This window comes from Juglans microcarpa x Juglans regia, chromosome 1D, assembly GCF_004785595.1.
Source record: "Juglans microcarpa x Juglans regia isolate MS1-56 chromosome 1D, Jm3101_v1.0, whole genome shotgun sequence".
Classification (NCBI taxonomy): domain Eukaryota; kingdom Viridiplantae; phylum Streptophyta; class Magnoliopsida; order Fagales; family Juglandaceae; genus Juglans; species Juglans microcarpa x Juglans regia.
The window spans coordinates 44985410-45006285 of NC_054594.1; the positions used below are offsets into that span (position 1 = coordinate 44985410).

The 20876-nt window shown below is 35.8% G+C and overlaps 3 protein-coding genes across 3 annotated transcripts; 2 read left to right on the forward strand and 1 right to left on the reverse strand.

Annotated features, from left to right (window-relative positions):
• The first annotated feature begins 4989 nt into the window (after positions 1–4989).
• LOC121262416 (protein LOW PSII ACCUMULATION 3, chloroplastic) lies at positions 4990–8982 on the forward strand. The gene is made up of 12 exons (XM_041164897.1): positions 4990–5475; positions 5635–5665; positions 5947–6039; positions 6118–6180; positions 6334–6445; positions 6800–6885; positions 7263–7321; positions 7418–7520; positions 7606–7666; positions 8194–8276; positions 8371–8451; positions 8653–8982. Exons 1-12 carry the CDS (start codon positions 5132–5134, stop codon positions 8710–8712), a joined length of 1176 nt encoding a protein of 391 aa, XP_041020831.1. The 5' UTR covers positions 4990–5131; the 3' UTR covers positions 8713–8982.
• A 267-nt stretch (positions 8983–9249) lies between these two features.
• Positions 9250–13909, reverse strand: LOC121262428 (putative cyclic nucleotide-gated ion channel 8). The gene is made up of 8 exons (XM_041164899.1): positions 13380–13909; positions 12905–13115; positions 11911–12496; positions 11559–11771; positions 10927–11231; positions 10639–10750; positions 10241–10477; positions 9250–10102 (listed from the first exon to the last, which is right to left on the reverse strand). The coding sequence occupies exons 2-8, from the start codon at positions 12961–12963 to the stop codon at positions 9371–9373; spliced, it is 2244 nt and encodes a 747-aa protein (XP_041020833.1). The 5' UTR covers positions 12964–13115; positions 13380–13909; the 3' UTR covers positions 9250–9370.
• Positions 13910–17724: 3815 nt separating this feature from the next.
• Positions 17725–20384, forward strand: LOC121262439 (putative receptor-like protein kinase At1g80870). Its single transcript, XM_041164910.1, has one exon. It carries the CDS (start codon positions 18019–18021, stop codon positions 20167–20169), a length of 2151 nt encoding a protein of 716 aa, XP_041020844.1. The 5' UTR covers positions 17725–18018; the 3' UTR covers positions 20170–20384.
• The last annotated feature ends 492 nt before the right edge of the window (positions 20385–20876 follow it).

Here is a 20876-nt window from a genome sequence, read left to right on the forward strand (position 1 = left end):
ATGATTGAATAAAATAATTAAACTCATTTGAATCATACTCTCAACCTCTATCACTTTTAAATCTTTTTATTTTTCTACCAAATTGATTTTCAATTTCATGGAGGAATTCTTTCAACTTTTCAAAAGCATCACTTTTATTTTTTAATAAATAAACATACGTGTATTTTGAAAAAAATCAATAAAAGTGATAAAATATCTATTTCCTCCACGAGTTAAAATTTCTTCAAATTCACAAAGATCGGTGTGAGTTAGATCTATTTGGTATTCTTTTCAACACTTTTATGAAGTCGTTTTGTAATTTTTGCTTGACTACAAACTTTACATTTTTGAAAATCTTTTTTCAGTATGGAAATTAATCCTAAACTACTCATGATTGCAACATATCTACTATTAATATGACATAAACGTGCATGCCAAAAATTTAAAGAAGAAAGCATATAAATAAAAACATTCGATGCTTTATTATCAATGTTCAATTTAAACATTCTATCACAAACATAACCATTGCCCACAAAAACTCAATTTTTAGTAATAACATATTGATCAAATTCTATAGTTTGCTTGAAGCCAACTTTGTTGAGTAGAAAGCTTGACATCAAATTCTTCCTCATAAACAGTGTATAGAGCACATCTTTGAGCGTCAATATACGTCCAGATGTGAATTACAGCTCGACCTTACCACTCTCAAGGACTTTTGTTTTGCTTGAATCACCAAGCATAATAAATTTCTCTTCTTCAAATGGAGTATACCTTTTGAACCAATCTTTATGATAGCAGACATGCCTATTGGCATCAGAATCTGCCTACCACCCTTTAACAAATTGAACCATATTAATATCTGTAATCATTGCTACAAGTGGCTCCTCAGTTACGTTCACTTGAGGATTATTTCATCGCTTTCAAAATTTACAAATTCGAGCAAAGTGCCCACTTTTGCCACAGACAAAACAAGCTTGAATTTGTGAAGATAGTCCTTGGTTCTTATTCTTTTGATTTGAAAAATCTTTTTTGTGAGGTCTATTAAATTTTTTGAAATTTTTTCTTTGCGGCTTTAAATGACAATTTTTTAAAATCTGACATTTGGGCAAGCCACCATTTTTAGAAATTAAATTTACCTTCATCATGGAATTCTCATTTCCATTTTGAACCATCAAAGCATCTTGGCCTCTAGCTTTCTCCTCTACTTGAATACGCATAATTAAGGTCTATAGGGATGTCTCATTTTGTTTGTAGTGCATCGACTTTTGAAACTCCCTCCATGAAGATGGTAGCTTGTCAGTGATGCAACAAACAATTAGATTGTCTCCAATCTTGATGCATTCGAATCGAACTTCAGCTACAACCATTTGAAAATCTTGTACTTGTTCTGTGACAGACTTTCCATCTACCATTTGATATCGAAAGAAGCGACCTGCTGCATATTTCTTTACTTCAGCTTCTTCTGTATCATATTTATTCTGTAAAACTTTTCAAATTTTCTTTCCAGAGGAATAAGTGGTATTGTAGAAATCATAAAATTGATCCGCAAGACAATTTAAAAGGTAACATTGACAGTTATACTCATCTTTAGTATATTTTTCAATCTTTTCTTCGTGAACTTTGACTTGTGCTTCAGTCATGTTCTCGGTAGTGATCATGTACTACCGAACATAAGAGACGTCGAGAAGGCTTAGATAGAAGAGCACATTGCACTTCCATCTTTTGAAATGAGCTCCCTTGAAGCGAAATGGCTTGTTGAGATCTCCAATGTTTTCCGTGAATTTTTCGTTTGAAAGCTCCATATTTGAATTCTCCTTAAAAATTGTTAGAGAAATTCACAGTAATAAAAATAAAAAATTACAATGAAATGAAAAATTCAAACGAAACCAGATTGGACTGAGGTACGGAAATCTCGCTCTCTTGAAGGAGATTCAAGCCAGGATATAACAGCCCAACTGATCGTCGTATAGCTCAAATAAATTTTACACAAGATATTGAGCTCAAAGCTCCTCTAAAAACAATATCTCTCGTTTGTTTGGAAACTCTCAATATCTTGACACTCTCTTAAATTTTTTTTTTTCCTTCATTATACATAGCAAGCTGAAAGACTAGGGTGTGTGTGGATATTGAAATGAGTTGAGTTGAGTTGAGTTGTGATGATAAAATATTGTTAGAATATTATTTTTTAATATTATTATTATTTTGAAATTTGAAAAAATTGAATTGTTTATTATATTTTATATTGAAATTTGAAAAAATTATAATAATGAATTGAGATGAATTGAAGTGAGTTTAATAATAAAACGCACCCTAACTTTTTCCTGTATCTTCTTGTACATGAACCCAGCCACCTTTATGTGAACTTTTTTAAAGGTAAAAGCTGAAGGTTTTTGACTTAGTCCTCCAAAATAACAAGAATTTTACTATATTACGGAACCTACTCGCATAACTGCTCCTAAATTCTAGAAACTGAAGAGACGGCTCGTTTTCTATCCGTTAGAGCCAGTTTGACTAGCATTACAAGCACGTGGGTTGATGGAGTCAACGATATCAAACCCAGATTTCAGCCTATTTCAAAATTCAAAACTTGAATGCAAAAAATAAAAAATAAAATAAATAACAAGAGAGACGGGTGAAACTAATGTTATCTATTACAAAATATCAACACCGAGTGTAGGCAGAAATGAAAAGTGGAGTTGGTGAGTTGTAGTGGAGTTATTTTGGTGATGACTGGTGGCAGTGGAAGCTGCTTTTCTATTGTGCAACGGTGAAACTGGAAGCATAGATCGATCTTCCTATTGTGACTACTTATATTCTTTTGTTTTCAGTTAAGCTGGTTTAGGGCAGAAGATAAAATACAAAATTTTTATCTCATCTCATCATTACACATTTTTTAAATCTCTATACAAAATATAATAAATAATTCAATTTTTTTAAATCTCAATTCAATTTTTTTAAATCTCAAAATAATAATAATATTAAAACATAATATTTTAAACTTTCAAATAAAACATAAAATTCCCGAAACTTGAGATGACAACATATAAGTGAGACAATTAAACAAGGAAAAATGGCTCGACCGCTTGGAAGCGCTTCTGATCTAATATTACATGGTAAAACGAAGGCACGTGGTGGATATCTTTCACGAGCAAGATGCTACCCAATTCAACAAACGATTCAAACGTGAAATACGGATTTCCTCCGAGCTCGAAGGAGTCCTGACTCCTGAGTCCACCCGTCTATGGGCTGGGCCGCCTGGTCTTGTCACCTACAGCTCATTCAACATTGGACGGATTTGGGCTCATATTGGAAGCCCAATGCATCAGATTGGCTTAATACCAGGTAGTAACAATATATTTGCATTTCGAAAAAAGTTATCTGTATTTCTGATTTTTTTTTTTTTTTGTAAAAATAAATTTAATTTTTATATTTTATATTTTCTTAAGATGTTGGAATCATAAACTATTAGGTTAAATTTTAGTAGGGGAGATGGAGAGATACTTAACTTTGGGTCAGATTGGCTTAATACTAGAGAGTAAGAAGATATTTACATTTTTAAAAAAATCTGTATTTCTGATTTCGTTTTTTTTTTTTTTTTGTTGTTGAAAAAATAAATTTTAATTTTTATATTTTTTGAAAATGTTGGAATCATAAATGGTTAGATTAAATCTTATTAGGAGAGATGAAGAGATACTTTGGGTTAGAAATGCTTCTGTTGAAAATTGAAGAAAGATGAAAGATGGAATATCTTAATTCAATCTAAACTTTTTAAACTTGGTTATTGCATAGTTCAATTAGTAAATTTATATCATGGCATGAAACAAGAGAGCTAAGATCAGGTTCTGTCAACAGTTTTCAGCTATGGATGTTTGCAAGGTCACATGAAGGGAACTCAATAAGTAAATGAGATGAGATGAATCGAAATTAAAGTTAAAAGTTGAATAAAATATTATTTAAATATTTTTTTTTCATATTATTTTTATTTTAGGTTTTGAAAAAGTTAAATTATTTATTTTATTTTGTGTAAAAATTTAGAAAAATTATAATAATCAAATGAGATGAATTGAGAGAAGAAAAGTTTCTAATCTTCCATCAAGCCTGAAAGGTTTTGATGAAATTTATGTACTTAAAAGATTAAGATATTGTATAGTTTTTATTCAAATTCTAATATCTAAAATGAGGAATAAGTAAAATAAATAGGTCTTGCAAATAAATATGGTTAAATTCATTCAGAATGAATTTTATGAGATAAAATAAGTGTTATAAAAATCAGGTTCGGTTGGATCTTTGACTAAATTGAGATAAACTCAGTTTAGTTTAATTTTAACCCTAGTTTAACATCAAACACCCAACTCTCAAATTATTAAATTCATATTAACTTAACATATTTTTGAGACCTACAATATTTTTTAACTAAACACCTATTTATACGAGAGATTCATAATTTTTTTTAACTTTTCATAAATATATATAAACTCATATTAACATCAAAACATATATAAACTTATTTTAAGTGGACTCCACAAAACTAATTTCACTATCTCAACTTACTACTATTTATGAATAAATTAACTCATCTCAACTCATCTTAACATCTAAACAGGGCCTTCACGTCTCTTAACCAAGTTCAATTAAATTTCATGTTCAAACTATAGAGTTTAAAGTGAAAAGGAAAATAAGTATATAAAAGTAAACTCTACAATATTTATTAAGTAACATTAAATACGGTTGTGTAAATCAAATGTATTCATTTTAAAAAAAAGTTAGGTCAATCGTTAAAAAATAATTTTTTTTATATAAATTTCAAATTTAACCATATTTTTCAAAGTGAGTTATGCGAAGCTTATTGTGATAACCAGGATCTAATTAGATTTTATCTGTATTATTTTTCGTTGCCTTGATATTATTTTAAGTTCTAGATTGATAGAAGCTTGGACCTGTAGTTTAGCATAAAGGTCCACTCGAGCCCTTGCATTGTAGTGGGAAGAACCAAGGATACAGTGGGAAGAATTAAACCCGACAATCCAACTGCTGCAATTGTACACGTATTCCCATCCGTCGAGCCAATTGTTCGTTATCTTCTAATCCAATTTTCTTCCGCCCTCTCTCTCGCACCCAGACCGGAACCACTAAGCCAACCTTGGAGACGGCCATGCTCGCATTCATGGCCTTCTCATCTCCGCCTTACACGCTCTCTCTCCTCCGCCCAACCTACAACCCTTCTCTCTCGCCACCGCTCTTCGCTTCCCCCACCTTTCAACCCCATCTTCGACTATTTCAACTCTTCTCTACTTCTCATTCTCTCTCCAAACTCCCACTCACTACCAAATTCCAATGCATTAGCAAAGACGAAGCCCGGCCAACCTCCACGTCCGATCCCAAGGCCGGAGTCTCGGTCTACAAGCCCAAGTCCTACCAAGTTTTAGTTACAGATGCAGCAAATTCTCTTGCTCGTGCTATTGAGGACGGCAAGACCCGCCTGGAGATTGATTTCCCGTACTTGTTCTCTTTCACTGTCTTTTGCTATGATGTTTGAACTTTCGCGTTTACACTTTATGAAAAATTCTTTTATTTTTGTCAATAATTTGTGACCATTTTGTATGCTAATATTTGGTTTATTCCCTGCGTTTTTTTCTTTGCTGCTTGTGTGGTCAGGCCCTTGCCTAGCAACATTTCTTCCTATAAGGTACATCCTTCTGCGCTCATGTCTTTTTAGGTGATTAAGCCCCTGGCTTCTATGAATCCCACTGTTAAAGCAATCATTGGCTTTATATAGTATTCGTGATTACTTTTTTTAATGCTGGAGAAAAACTCGTATCAACAGTTTTTCAGAATATTCCATATGACATGGCACAATCTATGTTATTCTTTGATGCAATCTTATTATTGGACTCGAAGTTGCTTGTTAATGACAAATTGATCTGAATACACGATACATGATTTTCTCAAATTCCTAAATATGTAAAGGGATCTTCAGATGAGTTCATTGATGCCAACATTCAACTAGTCTTGGCTGTCGTGAGGAAGCTCCGGGAAACAAAGGAAACCAGAGCTTGCATTGTAAGAAGGGAACTTCTTTTCATCTAGCACGCATATCTTTGACTTGAAACCATGTTAATATTTTGTTTCTAATTTTAGGTGTTTCCTGATAAGCCAGAGAGGCGCAGGGCCTCTCAACTTTTTAAAGCAGCTCTTGACTCGGTAATAAAGTAATTCATTGTGAACTTACCAGTTGTTTAGTTTGACCAAATATTGATGACTCGTTTCCATGAAAATCCTTTAGTAACTAGAGAACCTTCAATGTTGAAGTCCTTGATGCTTTATCTAAGTTTAATACTGGATTATTCCTTTCAGATTGATGGTGTAACCATAGGTTCCCTGGATGACGTCCCAAGTGGTCCTGTCACAAAATTCTTCAGGTCTATAAGGAATACTCTTGATTTTGATTTTGAAGATGACAACGAAGGTTGGTTCCACACAAGTACACAATCAAATGATGTAGACTGATAATGGACCTATATGTGCGCATGAGTTTGTCTTTTTGGGAATATATGTTAAACAATACCTGAAAAGTAAATGCGGAACTCATGGGGAAAAATGTAGTTTAGATTTAGAAAAGCCATTAGCTATGATCATCTGAACCCTTAGCTATTATAGTTTTAGCATTAACCATATTGTTTACAAAGCGATATGGGCTTGTTTTGTTGTTTAAAGCTCCTACGCTTCTTATGTTAGAGTTTTTGATGCCATGTTAATTGAATTGTGCACACCAACCATCTTATGTTAACTTTCCACTCTCTGTCGTCTCTTACAAATGCAGACCGTTGGCAGTCTAATGATCCTCCATCCATCTATATATTTATTAACTGCAGCACACGAGAACTTGCGTCCATAGAGAAGTATGTGGTATGGCATCTTCACTGTTAGAGTATTATCTCTCCTACTCTCGAATCCCTGACATAAAAATTGGATCTCCATAATATGCTAACATAGTTATATGTATTGTTCTGTTCCTCAATGGTCATAGGCTATTGGGTATCGCAACCTGATTCATCTGTATTGATTTTTTCTTAAGTTGAGAATGCACATCAGAATCACAATAATTTTGTTGATAGTTATGTTGCTATCATAACCATGTCCCTTTTCCACATTTTAAAAACAATGTTGGAGGTGGTGTACTCAGGTTGCGCCTTTGCACTGATTAGTAAAGATCTTTTTTACTCATAAAAAAAATGTCCGAGGTGGGTTCCTGTTTCCTTCATGACTCTGTTTGGGATGTGCAGGAAAATTTTGCTCAATCAACTCCTACACTTCTCTTCAATCTGGAACTTGATACATTGCGGTTCGATTTATGCCTTTATTTAGCTTTGATTGACACTTAATTCTTGTTATACTGAATACACTTTCCATTGTCAAATAAAAGATGTTAACTTGGCAGTGCTGACTTGGGCATTCTGGGATTTCCGACAAGAGATTTGCACTACCGATTTCTTTCTCAATTCACTCCCGTGTTTTATATCCGAATCAGAGAATACTCAAAGGTACTTGTTATTTTGTCTACCTTCTTTACTCATTAATTTTTTTCTCAATCCAAGTTTGGTGTGTCTACTTGATCTTTAATTGAAGACAGTAGCAGTAGCACCTTACATTGTGAATTACAGTGGAGCACTGTTTCGCCAGTACCCAGGTATTAAAATTATTTCCCTGAGAATTAAAACTATGTTCTATACCCAATTACATGCGTTTTTTTGGAGAAAATATTGTTCTTATCATGCTGACCAAGTCATGCATCTCTTGAGAACCACATTTTCACATTTTTGTCAGCAGGGGTTAGCGGTCCTTAATTTATTTGATTGATAATGTCCAGACCCTTTTTTTTTTTTTTTTTAATAAAAAAGGACCTGATAAGAAAGACTGCACCACCATCTTGGTGCAACATTAAGTTGCATAACTATGTGCCACCAAAATGAGAAAGGTTGAAGGTAAGATGGATAACTTTATAAAATCCTAGATTCCATCCACTGGGAAGTGCCCGAATGTGTCAGGAAGATAAAGAGAAAAACCATAGGAAATACTTATGATGGAAACAATGCTTTCAAAAACATTATTTTAGCTCTTGATAATTTAGTGGAAGCTCCTTCTATGTCATGCTTCATTTTCATATCCTTTTGCATAGCTAGTTTCAAGCCCTTATCTTTTTTAGAATCGGTGCAGGACCTTGGCAGGTGATGCTTAAACAGACAGATGGTTCTTATGCTTGTGTAGCTGAGAGTGCAACACGCTTTACACTGGGTGAAGTATGTATCTTTTTTTAACTCCAGGCCCACTTCTTCTCTTAATTGTTAAAAATAATTGGATATGCTTTTGTACTAATTAGTTCATATGACCTAGACCAAAGAAGAACTGTTGAGGGTGCTGGGACTGCAAGAGGAAGAAGGGAGCTCACTAGAATTTCTCCGCAGAGGCTACAAGGTCCCTCTGATTATCTAAGTAGTTTCTTCCATTTGTACTTAGGTGTAAATGCTTAGCAATAATATAGACAATTTCTTTCTTTGTAGAGTAATTTCCTCCCATCTCTCCCAATAGTTAGTTTTATTAGTTGTTCTAAGAAGCTTTATTATGAAAGATGGTGACTTGAAAATCTCTCAAGTTGTATGATCTCTAATCTTGCAGGTTTCCACTTGGTGGGAAGAGGAAGTAGACATGGAAGCATCTTCTGCATGGCGCAGTTAACAGACAGATGTTGAAGTTCCAATTAATCAGGGTCACTCAACCCTATATTATTCCAGAAGATCCAGGCATAAAGCTTGCACTATCATTTCTTCTCTTCCTTCCTTCCCTTTTTTTTTTCTTTAAATTTTGTCTGTGTAATGTATTATTTTTTTCCTTTTCACTTTAAATGATTTGACTTTCTCCGCTTTGAACCGGAGATTTTTTTTTCGTGCCCTGTTTGATTGTGGAGTGTGTAAGAAAAGATAGAAAAATAAATTGTAGCGTCGTAAGCGAAAAAGGAAAACGAGTTCATATTATGGGATTTAAATTGGATAACTTCATTGACTTTAATGAGCTTTTACTACTAAGGTCTATTAGAAGGGAGCTGTCCATAATAGTAGCCTACCAGATTGCCAAATAGACTTTACAAGAATGAAGAAACGATTCGCCAATAAAAAGTTAAAAAAAAAAAAAAAAATAGACTTTACAAGAATGAAGAAACGATTCGCCAATAAAAAGTTAAAAAAAAAAAAAAAAAAAACCTTTGGCACCTAGCAGGGAAAAAAAATCATTAATAACACATTTTGAAGCCGAGATACCGGACGCAATATACAGTGTACAGAATGAGCTAGGAATTCAGCCCTTTGGTTTTTTAACATCTAATATTATAGAAAACACTCTAGTTATCTGCATCAGAACCAGTGAAGTCAGGTTCCGGTGGCTTCTGCAGTTTCACCAGGTTCCCCCTACTTGGGTTGCGAAGCCTATGACCACGAAGAGCATTAGCTGCAAAGCGGGAAGCCAAGATAGTTGCACCAAGCCTGGAGCTACCACCACTTCGCGATACTAACGCCCTTGCATCAACGTCGTCTTCACTGTAATATGCTTCTTCTTCTTCTTCTTCTTCTTCTTCCTCTTCTTGACGGCGGCGTTCAGCAGATTTTCTCTTGGCATAACGGCGCCAGGTAGCCTGGATGAAGCAGGCAGCCCACGTCCTCCACTGCTGTGAGTAGAAACGGAAGGTGTGCTGAACTTGCCTGCTATGAAGGCGCCTAAACTGAGAGGCGACAAACTTCGTCTCTTCTGCTTCCAAAGCAAAGGCTTCCACTTCAGTTAAAGCCTTCACTGTCCGAGTAGATGTGGGTAAGTTGGAGCCAGCTTTAGGGTCCAGTGCCCAAGTCAAGAGCTCTTCTCCACAGAAGTCCCCTTCTTTCAGTATACCTCGATTGAAAAATCCACTCCTACCACCATCCGTAGTGACACTCTCCAGGCGACCACGGATGATAAAGAGCATCTCGTCCACGGGGTCTCCTTCTCGGACTATGTAGGTGCTCTCTGTGTATAAACTTGGCTTTAGTCGCTCACAAATGGCATCAAGCAGCCGCTCGTCCATATTGGCAAACAAAGGAACCTACACACACACACACACGATTTTATAGAATTGACACGGCTGGAATAATTTCTTAAGATACAGAACTCCGGCAGGATACAAAACAGCATACTTTTGATATTGCAGCCCCAAAGGAAACTGATCCATTATTTCACTTACCCTTCTCACTAAATTCAAACAAAGATGCCGCTTGATATCCCTCCTGAGATCTTTTGGTAAATTCTGGACCAAGCTCTCTTCATCTACTCCCCGTGTTTCCAACCACTTGTACTGGTCATATCGCCTAACTCGCTCCCTAAGATCCTGTGGAAGCAAGCGGTGATGCATCCACTGCTCGGAGTCACGCCTTTTGATCCTCATCTCCTCAACACGAACTGTGAGAGACTGGAGGTAGGTCTGTTGCAATCACATGACAAAAATAAAAACAATAATCTTATTATATCCATTTACTTTTTACCGTTTAGTACCTAATAATTTCGACTAACATGAGCAGAATCTACAACGTACAGCATCTTAGGCATCCAAAACGAATTTTTTCTATAAAGCATTAAACTCACCTGCATGTTTCCAATCAGAAGTGCAAAGAGTAGGAGCCCAGAAATTGCTATAAATATAGAAAAGAGAACTTCTCCAGGATAGGTACTCGTTTGAAGGCCCTGACCAAGCGTGCTGTGGAAATTGAAATTGAAACGAACTTAAACTAAGAACGTTGGGTGCTCACAAACCAAGAAAATTAGCATTTTCAGTTGTACTCAAACTTCAGCCATGAGTAATGTGCTTAAGAAAGGAACACTATTGGGTGATGCAATAAGCTACCACATATCAAACATCAGAAAGTAAGATACCTCAAATTTTGCAGGCCCCACCACAAACAGTAGCAAAATTTAGAGAAGAAAGCCTTGGATGCAACAATGCCTGATGCTACAGCTTGCGTGTAAATTCCATAATTAAACGCTGAAAAATCATCAACAATAGAGCACCGATGAACAAGAACTCTCTCTCTGATCTTTTGCCACTCACTGTAGCCTCCCATATGTTTATTCCCGCAGTACAAGTAATTTATGTCACATTTCCCGCTATCTTTACAGGCTCTCCGCCAGCAAGTGTCATTACGCTCAACAGCAAATAAGTACCAGAAAGCCCCGGCTATCTGTTAAAAGTCCAGATAATATTTATGTAAAGTGAAATTGTGTTCAAGACCAAAAGGTGTTCATTAAATAAAATATTGACCCAATATGTGGGGGGATAATTTCAATAGAAATGGTGAGATGCTAATCAACAGTTCACAAGTTCCATTCTTCAGACCTCCTTCATTCATTACTTTCTCAATCTTATCACACTCTTCTATTTTATATTTTTAATTAGGTTTCAGGCTAATGAAATCTTTTACCTCACATTAAATTTACAACTCACGTACGTCAGGGTGGCTTACAAACACGTAAAAAAGAACTAGCGACAACCTAAAAGAAACGCTTACATGGCTAGAAAGCATATACCAAAGCAAATAGTATGCAGCACCAACCAAAGCACTTTCAGCAAAAACACCTGCAGTCTTCTTGAGTTCTGCATTCAAAGGAACAAAGCGGGCAAATCTTGGAATATACTGAAATAAGACAATACGTAGCAATGCCTGTTTTGTAGCCAATACTTCTGAACCCTTTGACTTCTGAAGAAATCTCCACACCACAATCTGCAGACAATGTGAACAAAATAAAATAAACTAATGCTTTCCTTCCCGTTCCAAAACATGTAGCAATCCAGAAAAGATGAAAAGTTTGAGAGACAGAAAGCTGTAGCTAGTGGAGCAAAGTTAGCATGGCTTCTCGAACCTGTGGTAGGGGTAGCACAGAAAGTAAATCAACAATAAAATATCGTCGTAGATATCGCCTAGCTATCTTTGCAGGATCTATCACAAGTTCACCTCGTCCAAAAACCCGAGAGGATGGTGCAATATAAGCTGTGCGAAATTGAAGAGCCATACGAATAACATAAAAAGCATCAAGAATTGTCCGCAGAGTCGTAGTTGTGACTGCTAACTTTGTGTCCATACCAAGGCAATACGATGCATGATTGAAGATAGGAAGGTAGAAAAACAGAGGATCAAGAGATACCGAAAGAATACAAGATAGGACAAAAAGCCTAATCCATAACAGGAGGGATTTATCTTGAGGGTCAAATATCTTTTTCTCAGATATTTTAAGATCTTCATGGAACACTGCCCGGCTAACGCCAAACCTGAGTGATCGCCCAAATGTCCTCAGTCCATCTGATCCCATTTTCATGCCGTGCTTGAAAGATTTCGACGAATTTTTCTTTGCACGGCCGGGAAGAGCTAGCCCCTCCAAATTAAACTTAGATCGCTTCATTCCAACTGTATTAGAAGGCATAGACAATGCAGAATCCAACTCATCCAACCTACAGGTGCCAACAACCTTGAAATCAATCACTGCTTTAATTTTCCCATTTTTCACGCTGAGAAAAGTAACATATAAGAATCATGAAAATAATCAGTTCTATTTTTAAACCTTTTTCTAACACAAAGCTACAAATCTGTGGTATCTAATAGTTTGACAGAGCAAACCTATTGGGATCTCATATTCCTTGAGAAAATGTACAATAGAAATACTCGGAAAGAAACAATAAGAGGGCTCAAAATCCAGTGGCCTCGTTTTGCATAGGAATGTGTTCATTATTAAAACAAATCACAAGTCTCACATAAGACCTACGAATCAACAAAGAAAAATCGTAATCTATAAAGTTCAGAGGGAAGAGAAATGAAAATCTCTTATGCCAAAGGACACCATGTGCAATATAGATCTGTACCTCACAAATTTCTCCTTCTGACCACCGATGTACTGCGACTTGTAACCGCAATCAAACATTGTTTGGATTCAAGTACATAGATAACAGATTTGAATGGCACAATTCCAGGGCAAGCTTCAAGTAAATCACAAAATGGGATGGATATATATATATATATATAGATATATAAAAGGAGAGCGAGAGATCAAATTTGATTATCGAAATTCCTGCTCTGCAAACAAAAAGAATGTGAGATGCTGGCATTAAAATCATAGCATATATCAAAATACTGTCTCTAAGCGATAATAAATCATGTTTTAACCAAAAACAGAAAGGAACATAATTTAAACCACAAATAAACCAAAAGAAAATCAGATGAAAGGATTGTTTTTGGAAAAATTAAATCAAATGCTGATTAAAATTACAGTAAAAATACACAAAAATAAGGCAAAAGAAAAAGAAATGCGGAGAATGAAAGATGGAAGGAAAAACTTACAGTGATCATCATCAGTTGTTGATTCCACAATAATTTATTACTAGGTTTCAGAAAAAGGGGAAAGAGGGGGGTGGTTTGATTCGAGGGTATTGACGAGAGCCAGACCGTTATTACGGTTATGCGGAAGTAGAAGCTCAAAAACGAGTTTTGATGCGCGGGCCATACCCGACGGGTTTCTCAGGACCCGGCGGCAATTTTCTATATGCTCTAACAAAAAGAAATCCAAACCTTGTACGTTGCAAATATTTGCAATTTAACGACCTTTCTTGCCCAGTTTTGGAACTCCCCCAAGTAATGGAGCTTGTATCGGGCCTAACTAAAGAATCAGAAGGTGGTGGGAGATATGGATGAGATAAAGGTCGAGCCCACAAAAAGGCCCGAGTCCAAATATCGTGGACTTGAGCTGAAGCAGAATGGTCTCATGCCTGTTGACAATGGGCCTACTTATAAAGAATCTGCTTTTGCACTTCCTGTGAACAAAACTACGTCACTTTATTGCAAAATATGATGACCCCTTTTTCTCTTTAGCTGTGCCTAATCTTTTTATGAGTGGAGTGTAAGCTTTTGGTCCCAATTAGCCTTTTCATGATGCCTGTCAAGCGATTTAATTAAAAAAATTGACATTCATATCCAACAAAAAAAAAAAAAAAAAAATTGAAAATGTACAAACTTTAACATATAAGCAGATAATTACTTTGGCTCTAAGTGATTTTTTGAAGTAATTATATTCCTTTTTTTTTTTCATTGGATATTTGATAAAGAGAAAGATTATTTTAAATGTATTTTTTTAAAGAGAAATGATATTTACAGTTTTAATTTATATAAATCTCGTGCACTTCCTTTAAAAAAAGTAAATAAATTTAGGATTCATATAAAAAATTATTTTTTTAATAATGAGTTTCACTTTTTTTTTTTAAAAAAAGTCTGCAAAACTTACACACCCAAAACTATATCTAAAATTAATCTTTTTAAAAAAAAAATCCACCGAAAGATAAGATCCATGATCTACATGTTCATAAAAGCAACTAGCCGATCGACTTTAATCTGTGCATGAAAAGAAATTGGCATAAAAAAGAAGCAAAAAAAAAGTTCACTACCACTCAGTCCACGTACGTACGCTTTCTGGCCTTCACACCTAGAAAAAAGAAAAGAAATGTGTATCCAACATAGTGTTAGATGAGATTCCATTAATGTATAAAAACACAATCATGCTTTAACATATCTAATCGATTCTTTAATATGATCTGATGTGGTGGGCATCCATTGATAGTGTCACTTCATCACTTTAAACCATATAAAGGCAACACCATCGCAGTAAACACACACACACACACACATATATATATATATATATATATATAATTGAAATCATAACCAAAGTCAAAAGTACCCCACTCTCTTCTAATCTACGATTTTATTTTTTATTTTTAAATCATATATATTAGACGTGACAAATAGGAGTACTGTTATTATACTGTATATTAATTATTAGATACAGAACAATTAGATATTTCTGATGAAAGAAATAAAAAACTAGTTAAGCTGCATGCCCGACGTTGCCAGATATGCATCTCCCCCAAGTTGTATATTCTCTTTGGAGTTGAATTAAACCATCCACTAAATAATGTGTCACGTTACATATTAATTAGGACATATTATTGATATGAATTATTTTATTTTTAAATCGGAGTGTAAACATATCAGTTAAATGATAATATTTTATTTATAATATTTAAATTTTAAAATTTATCTTCTAAATTAAATTATGTCAGGTAAACAATATGTGATGTAGAGGTTTTAAAATAACAGTGCTCTATTAACATGATATATATATATATATATATTATATAATGGTGTAAAATTCATAATTATACACGTCAATTAAGTTCTAAAATAAGAGGCCTTCTATGCGGAATTAGCTCCTATGATTGTCCGCCCCAAAATGCAATATCGCACTTCATGAATCATGACTCTCTGAATTCGTTTTACGAAAATATAGAAATGGGGAACGAGTTCGAGAAAGTTCTAGATCTTCTTGTTTTTTCTATTATTATTATTATTATTATTATTATTATTATGAGAGGATAAAATATATAACATGTTGATATTGACACGTAGAAATATTATAAAAATGTTTAAAAGAAATAATTTAGATCCACCTCTTTCTATCAATTTAAAACTGAAAATAAATTAATAAATAATAATCTAACACAATATATATATATATATATATATTTATATATATATATCTAAATCAGAGCATATATAGTATTAAATTCAAAACAAAAGAAAAAGGGTTAAGATGTACTGATCAAACATGATTATATTCATGCATGGCCAAGAACATAAAAGCAAAAATCAGGGTCTGATCAGTGGTACTACTTCTGCACAGTTATCACCTTCCCGTTGGTGGAGAGACCCCACAATCCACCAGCAACCATGTTATCTGCTCAATAGCTGTCGAGCGCACAAAACAAACTTTGAGCAGTAGTAGGCGCGGGCACTATTATCACAAAAGCAACGACGTTGCAACCATATCTATATATATAGATATATAGCCTCATGATTTCTGTCTCTCTTTCTTTCGAAACTAGTACATTATCTAACAAGGATATGGATACCTCAAACACAGTTGCATATATGCCCTCATTGCACGTGTAAAGTTGGTTAAAAGTGTCGTAGAGAATGTGCCTTTGGGGCTCCACGGTTGGCATCACATAACTACAAAAGGATTGGTGTCAAGATCGGTACTACTGGTCATCATGCATGACCCATCAAGATATATATATATATATATATATATATATGCATATTATTATATGCTATTGTAGTATTATGTCTGTTCTTTTGTGGATCTCGTTTTAGATCCAATCCCAAGTACTACTGCAAACTCGACATTAATTAGTGCTGTATTGCACTGCATGCATCATGCGCCAAAACATATAATTATCTATAGCTTTCTTCATGTTGTATTGATCAGCAACTCCAAGTGACAGTAAGTACTGGAACAAAACAGGATAAAAGGAGTTGCTAAGATTAATAGCAACGACAACCCTACGCATGCAGTGACACCGCAGCAGTATGGGAATTAAGGTGCAGTATTAAGAGAGAACAAACGAAAGCTAGCTAGATCTATACATGTCGTACGTCCCGGTTGTTGGGTTAGAAAGGCCATCGATATGAAAGGTCCGTGCTGGACATATATAAAACATCCTTAATCAAATTAATTATAATCATATTAGCCATCTAATTAATTATTTAATCTGGTAAAAAACACTCTCTCTTTAAACGAGACTACACGCTAGCTAGCTCTCCCTGACAAGCGCATTTTGACCTTTTTACATTTTTGTTACAGCTTTTTACTTCTTTATCTTTAAACATGGTCGTTTTTTTTTTGTTCTTTTTATGGGTACGTAGGAAATATTAATTACAATCAGTTATATTAATTAGTTTCTGACGAGATCCATCAAAATTCCATAGTGCAAAGCAAACAAAAAAGGTTAACGTATGGACCTTTTAACTACAATTATTGCTTCTCACGTAGATTACTCATGAGAACCTTTAAAAGAGATAGGATCGAGATTCACCTTTCTAATCATTTATCAACCATTAGAAAATTACTGTGTTATTATCTCAAGTTTAAAGATAATAAAACTGCGTATGCGTATATCAAAAAATCAGTCCAGTACTGATCAAAGAGCTTTGAGTTTCTTCCAAAAAACTAATCCGGAATTAAAGCAATTGTTACGTCAAGTTGTTGAATTTGATTAGAGGTGTGGAGGGAACAATAAGCGAAGAGCTGGATTCTACGAGATGATGACTTGTAATTAATTCAAGAAGAGAATGTTAAGGGAGCAAAGCAATGGATTCTATTGACATGTGAACCTCTTTCAGTCAAAGACAAACAAATTGAGACACCCTTTCAGTCCACTGTCTGGACAAATGCCACGTGCCCTGCCCCACTCTCATCATGGCGCGTAAGACAAAACAACAACTTTCTCCACGCTACAACTGTAACCCAACTCCCCCTCCAGTTATCTTTACTTCTTTTTCCTCCATTGTTATGACTCGCGACTTTTTTCTGCACATTTTTTTTTTATCTTTAGGTCTCGTTTCAGGGTAAAATGAAATGAGAAGAAGTTTTTTAATATTTTATTATTTTAAATTTTAAAAAAGTTAAATTATTTATTATATTTTATATAAAAATTTAAAAAAATTAAAAAATGAGATGATGTTACTTTATCCAAACCAGCTAGTCAAAATATCTGAAGCACCTTGTTAACTCCCTTCCCCACATTTTCCGATCCTCATTTACCAGTCACTAAACTTGTTTTCTATAATCTAATATACTAACCAAGATTTTTTTTAAGGAAAGAAAAAGAAAGAAAATCAAACCTAACAGTCCCTTTCCTCAACCGTCACCATTAAACTCATCATAAAAAATCCAAGGAAAAACAAAAGATTATACTAGTAAACGAGAATTAACAATGCCAATATGATTATCCCAACCCAACTGTAAAGCAAACCCACATTGGATTCTGATGCACACATGAAGATCCATGCCTATTTGCTTTCCTTCCTGCCCTCCTGCATCCAAAGCCACTAACAGTAAAGACCCAGAAACACAAACCAACCCGCCATGCCTTCGAGACCCCTAGCTCCAACTCCTAGCTCTCCGGGGCCAAGTTTCTTCACCAAAACTAGGGTCTTGTTCTTGACCCTCACCATCTCAGCTTCTGTTGTTATATTGGTCTCAATCTTCTACTTTCTTTATCATATCTGGCACTCCCTTGTGCACAGAGCGAAAACCATTCCCTTTGACTCCAGCGCTCCTCTTAAGCTCCAGAGATTCTCATACAGAGAGCTAAAGCAGGCCACCAATGGCTTTGACACTGCCAATATCATTGGCAAAGGCGGGTCAGGTACCGTGTTTAGAGGAATTCTAAGAGATGGAAAACTCATTGCTATTAAGCGTTTGGACGCTCTTTCTCTGCAGACGGAGAGAGAGTTTCAAAATGAGTTGCAGATTCTTGGTGGCCTACGGTCGCCATTCTTGGTCGCGCTTTTGGGTTACTGTGTTGAAAAGAGCAAGAGAGTGTTGGTGTACGAGTATATTCCCAACAACAGCCTGCAAGAATCGCTTTTTGGAGATGGGCTTTTTAGTTTGAGTTGGGAAAGGAGGTTTGACATAATCTTGGACGTTACTAAAGCTCTAGAATTCTTGCATCTTGGATGCGATCCACCGGTGATTCACGGGGATATTAAACCCAGCAATATTTTGCTCGATTCGGAGTACCGGGCAAGGATTTCCGATTTCGGGTTGTCAAGGATTAAGGTGGAGGGTGAGTTTGGGGTGGATTTGTTTAGCCAGGACTTGGGGAAGAGTCAGGAGCTGTGGAAAAGCCAAGAGCTTTCAGGGAATTTGGCCGCGGAGACTCCAGCAATCGGTACTCCGGTGGAGAGTGCTCATGAGGTAGATTTTGCTCTTGCTTTACAAGCCTCTACTTCATCCAAAAATAGTAGGATATCTTATAGTGTTAGAGCATTGAACACGAATTCTTTCAATTATAATGCTAACATGGCGAGTGAGAATGATGGCAAGACTAGTAGTGCAAAGGGGAAGGAGGTTTCGGTTGTAGACGTGGGTGGGGATGATTGGAATAATAGGTTTGTGCCTTATGATGACGAGTTCTCCAGCATTGATCACAGTAAGGAGTTGAATTTTAATGCATCTTCGGCTGTTGACGAGGATGTGGATACAAAACAGTGGGGAAAGAATTGGTGGTGGAAGCAGGATGGGAGTGGTGAATTGTGTAGTAAGGATTATGTGATGGAATGGATAGGGAGCCAGATTTGCCCGTCTTCAAATCCTGATTGGGATGAAGAAAAGAAGAGTGCTCCTGAGCTAAATAACTTGGATAATTCAACACCATTAGATAAATTAGAAGACCTGAATGAAGCCCAACCACAAGAAATTGGATATGAAAACCTCAATACAGGGCATGAGAAGAAAGAGTCAAAGGGCAAGAAAAATCGTAAGAAGAAACAGAGAAAGATGCAAGAGTGGTGGAAAGAAGAGCATCTTGCTGAAATTAGCAAGAAGGGTAGTAAGCTCAAAAGGCTTGAAACCAAGTGGAGGGCTGGCTTCAAAATGCCGCATTTTGGTTTGGGAAGACGTTTTCGCTTTCACAGACGAAAGAACTTTGGGGAGCAGAATCGGAATGAGTGTGATTTAAATGGGGAGTTCAGTTTTAGAAGGGGATGGAAGAAAAAGAGCACCCGGTCTATTGGTAGTGACATGTGGAGTGGAGATCTTTTTAGCCGCGAGCTCAGCAGTACCACGAGTATGAGAGGGACTTTGTGCTATGTAGCACCAGAATATGGTGGCTGTGGGTACTTAATGGAGAAGGGTGATATTTACAGTCTAGGGGTTTTGATACTTGTGATTGTATCTGGTCGAAGGCCATTACATGTTCTTGCCTCCCCTATGAAGCTTGAGCAAGCAAACTTGATAAGCTGGTGTCGGCACTTAGCTCAAGCTGGAAACATTTTAGAACTTGTGGATGAGAGGTTGAAAGATGATTATAATAAGGACCAGGTAACCTTGTGTATTAACCTGGCACTCACCTGCTTACAGAAATTGCCGGAGCTGCGGCCAGATATTGGGGAAATTGTAAAGATATTGAAAGGGGAGATGGATCTCCCACCCCTTCCACTTGAGTTCTCTCCCTCCCCATCTTCCAAATTATACAGCAGGTCAAGAAGAAAACAAAAAGCCAATGCAGAGTAGTATTTGGATCAGAAAGTTCGTTTAATTTACTTTACCTTGTAATGTTGGGGTGATGCTGAGTGTAATATACAGGAGTGATGACTTGTAGCTGTTATTAGAGAACAGTCTCAGGGAATTGAAGGTGTGTGTACTGTGAGAATTGTTTTTATGTGTACATTAGATAAATAATTTTTTCTTTTTTTGGCCACTTAATGAATGCAAATATTGATGGCGCATGTTCTTGCTTTGCCACTCATTTTTTATCCAGCCAATGCAAGCTAAGTTTACAGGGTAGACTGGTAGCTTCCACAAGTTGCTTCAAAGTTCTCTTCCTTTATAAAAAAAGCCACAAGAAATCAATGGTTATCTTTCCTTTTCTTTAATAATCGGTTCTGGAAAAATGGTTCTCCATCTTTCCTTTTCTTTAAAGGTTTTACCATTCAGAAGTAACCTCTATCCGTCTTCTCCAACTTGCTTTTCTCGGTTTTAAGATCTTCAAAAACCATTATTGTAGATCCTATCCTGCAATTGTTCCATTAAGTTCATTGTCATCTTACTACCAGTCAACTGCACCCTTGGAACATCAGGAAGCAGAACCAAAGCAAGTTGTGATATTTTTTCCTCATGCTCAGCTTTGAGACACTAATCTTCTTGCAAAGGGGAATCACCATAAATTAGTAATTACCGTGATATACGCTTCAAACCATCAAAAGTGCTTCAACGTTTGG